We start from the raw sequence: 7,287 nt of genomic DNA, 5'->3' as shown, positions 1-7,287 counted from the left end.
CACGTTATACTACCTAATGTACTCGAGCTTTGAACACCGATAAGCGCCTGAGCCTGGGGACCCGACACGACCCCCAGCAGGCCCTGAGGACCGTCTACCGTGTGACACGACGACGTAGCATGCTCAACAATATGTGCCGCAAACGAAACTTCTTAAGGGTCTCCGGGCCTCAGCTACCCATAGACGCCCATGCTGGCTCCGTAACCAACTCGACGTCGAAAGTCCTCTCCGTCGTACGTCCGCGAACGGTTAAGCCACGCCTCGTCCGCGTCCGTATGATCGACATAGCCAAGAGCTGGAGCCCGAGTTATGACGAGCATTGTTTATGCATTCATGAGCCTATGTATGTCATCAAGGGATCAATCGCAGATGGCTTCATTCAATACCTGGCAGGAGTCAGGAAAAGAAGAAGAGGCAGGGAAACAGCAGCTTTACTTTGCCTGTCAGCTCTGCTACGCTCAATCAGTTGTAGCAGCATTGAGAGAGGTTCACGCAGGACGGAGAAAAGGCTTCGTGATGCTGCGCGCGCGCGCGCACACGCATAAGCTGCGTATCAAAGCCTCTGTTGGCAACATGTTTCACGCTGACAACAAGGATGAAACAAGGCTTGATCCGGACGGGAAGGAGAGGACGCTGGAGTGACATGTCTTGGCCACGGAAAAATATCAAAATACTATCACTCAAAGCGAAATTGACAGAGTTGAGATCCGGTGCAAATCGCAGTCTGTCACTTGAAGCAGATGCCTAATCCGTTTAATGGTGTTCAGATTGCAAGACCCTTGAAGAAGCTCCTTCCTCGTAAGGGACTCGTGTCATAACTTAAATTCAAGCTCGCAATTTGAGGAAACAAGGGAAACAGCGGATGACGTAAGGAGGACTCTACATGTACTCAACATTCTGCTTCCAGCCTGAGGCACGATTGTCATTGAGATGTCTTTTGCTCATGCCGGTACGGAATATCCCAGGCAGGGCATTGGCGGAGAAGAAGGGAAACGGTCTGTACCAGCAGGGTTGCTCTCCGGAGAAGGAGAGGGAGAACGAAGAATCAACTAACAGACACATGCAGGCGGTGCTCCTCGGCCTCAGGACGACAATACCACGCAAACTCCGTCAGCGAGATTGCCGCTCTCGTTGGCCGGAAGCTGCCAGGAGCAAATATGACAACACCAGGTGCATCATTCAACATCACATCTCGTTTACAGCGGCGGAATGAAGGCAGATGCGTCAAGAGCCTTTAGGCGGACCAATCTCGACATCGGAGAAACGCTTAGGGAAGTCCACGAGGCGGAATCTACCATGACCCCGGTGCTGCAATGGTCTATGAAGCTCGCCGCCGTCCATCATCGCCTTGATCGTCTTCATCGGTTCTGCCTGCTATGTACGCCTCCTTTATAGGCAAAAAGCAACACCAACTGCCGACTATGCGGTCCAATGGCAGCACAAGCTTCGAGCTTTACCCCGCGCTTTCGGGATCTCATTCCTTCAGCCAACCTTTCCAGATACATCCAAATCGTTCCTTATTTTCGTCATGGAAGACTCACTTACATGGCTCGCGATCTGCGAGAGCAGCACTGCTACCATGCGGTGAAACCCAGGGGACTCGGCCTTGAAAGGAGCCCCTCGGTGCCAATCGGTACTGCGATGAATCGAAGAATATGCATAAATAGTAGCTATTCCGCGGTGGCTGTCGTATTAGTTGTTGATCCGTCAGGTCGTTTGCGTTCCTCCATTGATGAGACTGCGACGTGAAAGAACATAGTAAGACGTCTAGAAGGTCAAAAGAAAGCCATGAAAACGGCCTCTTTGTTGTCAGCATTTGCTCTGCTGCTCGCAGGTGTCAATGCCTCGAGCATCGGCATCCATGGCCGGCGACCTCGTGATATCATACTCGACGACGGAAAAGGGCCCCTTCAGGACATTGTCACATGGGACGAACATTCTCTTTTCGTTCATGGCGAGCGCGTCGTCATCTTCTCCGGCGAAGTCCATCCATTTCGTCTGCCTGTGCCGTCCCTGTATCTTGACGTGTTCCAAAAGATCAAGGCTCTTGGGTTCAACACGGTTTCGTTCTATGTCGACTGGGGGCTTTTAGAAGGGAAGCCAGGCAAGTTCCGTGCCGACGGCATCTTCGACCTAGAGCCCTTCTTCGAAGCTGCCACCAAGGCTGGCATTTACCTGCTGGCTCGCCCAGGGCCTTACATCAACGCCGAGGTGTCGGGAGGCGGCTTTCCGGGCTGGCTGCAGAGGGTCAAGGGCCATCTGAGAACAGATTCCCCCGATTACCTCCACGCCACGGACAAGTGAGTCAACCTTGGCTTTCAAAATGAACCGTGCTAGTATTTCACTTGATGCTTACCTAGGATAGTTATGCGTCTCACATTGCCTCGATCATTGCAAAGGCACAAATCACAAACGGAGGACCGGTGATTCTGTATCAACCAGAGAACGAGTATAGCGGCGCCGCCGAGGGCACTCTGTTCCCAAACAAGCCATACCTACAGTACGTGATTGACCAGGCTCGAAATGCCAGCATCGTGGTGCCTCTCATCAACAACGATGCCTTTCCCGGTGGCACAGGCGCCCCCGGAACGGGTCTTGGATCGGTCGACATCTACGTATGTCTTCCTCAACTAAGGCATTCGACATGCTGGCACATGCTAACTCACCACAGGGCTTTGATGGTTATCCCCTTGGCTTTGACTGCGTACGTTGAGAAACTGACCACTGAGTGTGAGTTTGCCGTATACACTAACAACGTACCTATGATAGGCTCATCCCAATACCTGGCCAGACAACGCCCTGCCTACAACGTGGCATCAGGACCATCTGAATATAAGTCCAAACACGCCACTCTCCATTGTTGAGGTTGCTATCTTCCTTATTCCCATCACTGTGTGTATCGCCATTCTCTAATTCTTCCATTTAGTTCCAAGGCGGTGCATTTGACCCCTTTGGCGGCTGGGGTTTTGAACAATGCTCTGCCCTGGTCAATCACGAGTTTGAGCGAGTCTTCTATAAGAATAATATGGCAGCCGGCGTGACCATTCTCAACCTATATATGGTACGTATTCTCCCATTGACATGTGTGTGATTTGGACGGAAAGAGCTTATTGAAGCTATCAACTAGACATATGGCGGCACCAACTGGGGCAACCTCGGCCACCCTGGCGGTTACACATCGTATGATTATGGAGCTGTGAGTCTTGCCCGCTATGTCTCTCCCTTGGGCTGTTGACTAACCAACTGATCGATAGAGTATCAGGGAGGACCGTAGAGTCGACAGGGAAAAGTATTCGGAGCTGAAATTGGAGGGTCAGTTCCTCAAGGTCTCTCCCGGATACATCACCGCGACACCGGAAAACGCAACGCAAGGTGTATACAGTGACAATCCCAACATTGTCATAACTCCGCTCCTAGCAAAGGAAAGCGGTAGCTTCTTCGTCGTACGCCATGCAAACTACTCAAGCACAGACTCGGCGTCTTATACGGTCAAGCTGCCCACCTCTGCAGGAGAAGTCACAATTCCTCAGCTGGGCGGCTCGCTTACTTTAAACCGACGTGACTCCAAGTTCCATGTCACAGACTATCCCGTTGGAAACTTTACATTGCTATATTCATCTGCAGAGATCTTCACTTGGAAAAAGTTTGCCGACAAGACTGTTTTGATACTGTACGGAGGCGCACAAGAACTGCACGAAGTTGCCGTCAAAAACCCATTCGGAAGCTCGAAGACCACCAAGGCTAAGAAGATTGAAGGGAGCAATGTCGCCATCCATACAACGAAAGATCTGACACTTGTTCTACAGTGGACAGTTGGCTCTACCAGGCAAGTTATTCAGCTGGGTAACTTGGTCATTTACATGGTCGGTAAGTGTCCAGATCGCATTCATTTCCCAAAATTCCAGGGCATGTCCTTACAGCCTCTGCAGATCGCAACTCTGCATACAACTACTGGGTTCCCACTCTCCCCGGAAGTGGCAAGCAACCTGCCTACGGAAGCTCCTTGATGAATCCTGCCGCGGTCATCGTCAATGGAGGCTACCTCATCCGCTCCGTGGCCGTCAAAGGCTCTACTCTCTCGCTGCAAGCAGATTTCAACGTCACAACGCCGCTCGAAGTCATTGGCATCCCAAAGGGCGTCTCAAAGCTCAGTGTCAACGGGAAACAGCTCGACTACTCGGTTTCTAAACTCGGCGACTGGATCGCCCACCCAGCCGTTGAGTTTCCAGACATCCAGCTCCCAAACTTGTCAAAGCTCAAATGGTACAAAATCGACTCCCTTCCTGAAATTCAGAGCAGATACGACGACTCCCGCTGGCCGCTTGCCAACCTGCGAACCTCAAACAACACCTACGCCCCTCTGAAAACACCCGTATCGCTCTATGGCTCCGACTACGGCTTCAATGCCGGAACGCTCCTCTTCCGCGGCCGCTTCACGGCGCACACCGCACAGCAGCAGCTCTTCCTCTCGACCCAAGGCGGCTCGGCTTTTGCCAGCTCCGTGTGGCTCAACGACCGCTTCGTCGGCTCCTTCACCGGCTTCGACGCCGCAAGCGCCGCCAACTCGTCGTACACGCTCAACGGGCTCGTCCGCGGCCGGCGCTACGTCCTCACCGTCGTCGTCGACTCCAACGGTCTGGACGAGAACTGGACCACCGGCGACGACTCCATGAAGAACCCCCGCGGCATCCTCGACTACGCGCTCGTCTCCTCCTCCGGATCAAACGTCTCGATATCCTGGAAACTCACGGGCAACCTCGGCGGCGAGGACTACCGCGACGTCTTCCGCGGGCCCCTCAACGAGGGCGGCCTCTTCTTCGAGCGCCAGGGCCTCCACCTCCCCTCTCCGCCGCTCAGCGACTTCACCCACGGCCCGTCCTCTTCGCCCCTCGACGGCCTCTCCAGCGCCGGCATCGCCTTCTACGCCGCCAAGTTGCCCCTCGACCTGCCCGCCCACAGCTACGACATCCCGCTGTCCTTTGTCTTCGACAACGCCACCACAGCCGCGGAGGGGCCGTACCGTGCCCTGCTCTACGTCAACGGCTTCCAGTACGGCAAGTACGTCAGCAACATTGGCCCGCAGACGGAGTTCCCCGTTCCCGAGGGCATCCTCCACTACAACGGCGACAATTGGATCGGCGTCGCGCTCTGGGCGCTGCAAGGTCGTGGCGCCAAGGTCCCCGGGCTGGCGCTCAAGAGCAAGTCGCCGGTTCTCACGGGGAGGGAGAGGGTGGACGTGGTTCAGGGGCCGGGTTTCAAGAAGCGGAAGGGGGCATACTAGATATATTTTGTTCTGTTGGGTCGTCTGAATATCCAATGGAATTGTATATTCTATTCAAAATAACAACTGCTTTTGATTCCACGAGACATATGTACATATGCCCCTCGAAATGCTAGTAGGTAGGCTGATACTCGAGCAACGTCATCAAGTCATCTGAATTTCAAGCTTCGACTTTGTCTAATAGTACAATGCCCAGCGTCTGTAGATATGCCTAGACGCACGTAGGAGATAAAAAAGATAGTAGCAGATAGTATTTCCTCCTTCGCTTGTTTCCCGCGATACTCCTTTTTCCCCTTTTCTTCTTTATTTTCAGTGAAACAAAAAGAGTTCAAAACAAGAGCAGTAAAAAGAACATACTTGTAACAAACATATGCAAGATAGCCCACAAATGAAAATAGAAGAGGGGTATCGAAGAGAGTTTCCCATGTATCAAGTCAGTTCAGTCAAAGCTTAAAGAATGCCTATAATCGAACAAAATATGTTCTGGAAATGAAAACATGGCCAAGCATGGATGCGGTTAAAGGAATAAGAAAATTGCCGCCGAGGTCGCAAGAGATATGTAACTCTGTCAGAGTAGAATGAAAGGGAGAGGACAGAAACAAGGGAAGGTAATTTCTGCGCCCGCAGACGAGGGGGGGGGAAGAGGACAGCCTCTTTTGTTTGGAAGGCAGAGATTGTGTGACTTGGAAAGTCTAGATGCAAGTGAGAAAGACACAGATGCGTGAAAAAAAAGGCCTGCCCATGGTGGTGATAAAGAGATCAGAGGTCATAGAGAAAAATGGTTCCAAGCCTGCAAATAGCCGCGTCGAGGAGTTGTGTATGTATCCAGTCGTTCACATCCGAACTCCCCTGTAAGTGGGAGGGTTGCTGCGCGCCGGGCGACTATGTCTCGGAGAGATTGGGCTATCCAGGGCACTTCCATGCAGATGCATGCTGCGCTGGATGTTTTGTGCTGCTTGAGAATGTCCTCCGTGTGCTTGTAGCTGGCTTCCATCCCACGAACGATGAGGTTGGGGCAACGGCCAATCAGCCGTCTTGGTTGAAGGCGCATTGAAAGCCGGCGCCCGGAATTGAGGCGGAATAGGCGGCGGGACGCCCGAGTCCATGATGCCACGGGTCCGTGGGGTCCTTGGCGACGGCGTGCCAATACTGGAGGAGGAGCGGTTCGATATACTATTGCGATGGAATTGCGCATTGTCCGGTATCGCAACTCGAAGGTCTGGCGCCGATGCTCGGTCTTTAAGTGAGGAGCTCTTAGCTCGTTGATTCGAATTGTTCGGTGGCTGAGAAAGGGTAGCTGCTGAGTTGCTATTGCTTGTCGCCACAGATGGATGCCCGCTGACCAGAGACATTACCTCCAGGTTGTCACCGTAGAGAAGCTGCTGCAGTAGACGCAGAAGTGCTTGTTTGAGGTTCTGCCTGTCACCGATGTCGAGGTTACAGAGTCTCGCGAGAAAAGGCTCGAGTTCATAATGGCTATGGTCATCGGTCCCGGTTAGTGCTGCTGGCTGCGAGCTTTTCGGTTGGTACTGAGGGAACTAGGTTAGGTAGCTGTCGAACTTCTTCTCGTCTGTCGGCATATTCGGTAAACACGCTAACCTTTCTTTGTTTCGGCCGCGAAGTAGGGTACTTTACCGGTTCCTCCAGAGACATGGACCGAGACAGAAGTGGCCCCGTTTCCATTCTGCCGTACTTTTCGCAAAGTACTGGAGGAGCAGGCCTAATGAGAACGTGTTGGCTTACCTGCGATCGTGGCGTTGGGAGTTGTGGTAGAACTCACAACTGTGTAGTCAAGGTGAACTGCTACGGCGTCGACCAATACCGTTACGGCTCTAGCTCCAACAGCAATTACTAAGGTTCGAAGCCTTTGCTGCCAGCGACGCTTTCCAACGTCTTCGGCGCTGAAGTTCTTACGGCAGGGATTCAAACTCGGCAGCCTTCAGACGGCGTCCACTATACTCGCGCCGAAGAAGCTCGTTCCGGCTCCGCCTTTTCTCTTCTGCTCG

The 7,287-nt window shown here is 52.8% G+C and overlaps 1 protein-coding gene across 1 annotated transcript; it reads left to right on the top strand.

The window, feature by feature from the left end:
• Positions 1–1,641: 1,641 nt before the first annotated feature.
• On the top strand, positions 1,642–5,281 carry BBK36DRAFT_1193787 (glycoside hydrolase family 35 protein; the record flags this gene model as incomplete). Its single annotated transcript, XM_024896822.1, has 9 exons — positions 1,642–1,666; positions 1,814–2,300; positions 2,366–2,615; positions 2,672–2,704; positions 2,770–2,865; positions 2,927–3,061; positions 3,128–3,196; positions 3,255–3,867; positions 3,930–5,281. The coding sequence occupies 9 exons, from the start codon at positions 1,642–1,644 to the stop codon at positions 5,279–5,281; spliced, it is 3,060 nt and encodes a 1,019-aa protein (XP_024744974.1).
• Between the last annotated feature and the right edge of the window lie 2,006 nt (positions 5,282–7,287).

Source organism: Trichoderma citrinoviride (assembly GCF_003025115.1).
Source record: "Trichoderma citrinoviride strain TUCIM 6016 unplaced genomic scaffold BBK36scaffold_39, whole genome shotgun sequence".
NCBI classification, from domain to species: Eukaryota; Fungi; Ascomycota; class Sordariomycetes; order Hypocreales; family Hypocreaceae; genus Trichoderma; species Trichoderma citrinoviride.
The sequence above is the reverse complement of the archived record's forward strand: the minus strand, read 5'-3'. Positions and strand labels throughout refer to the sequence as shown.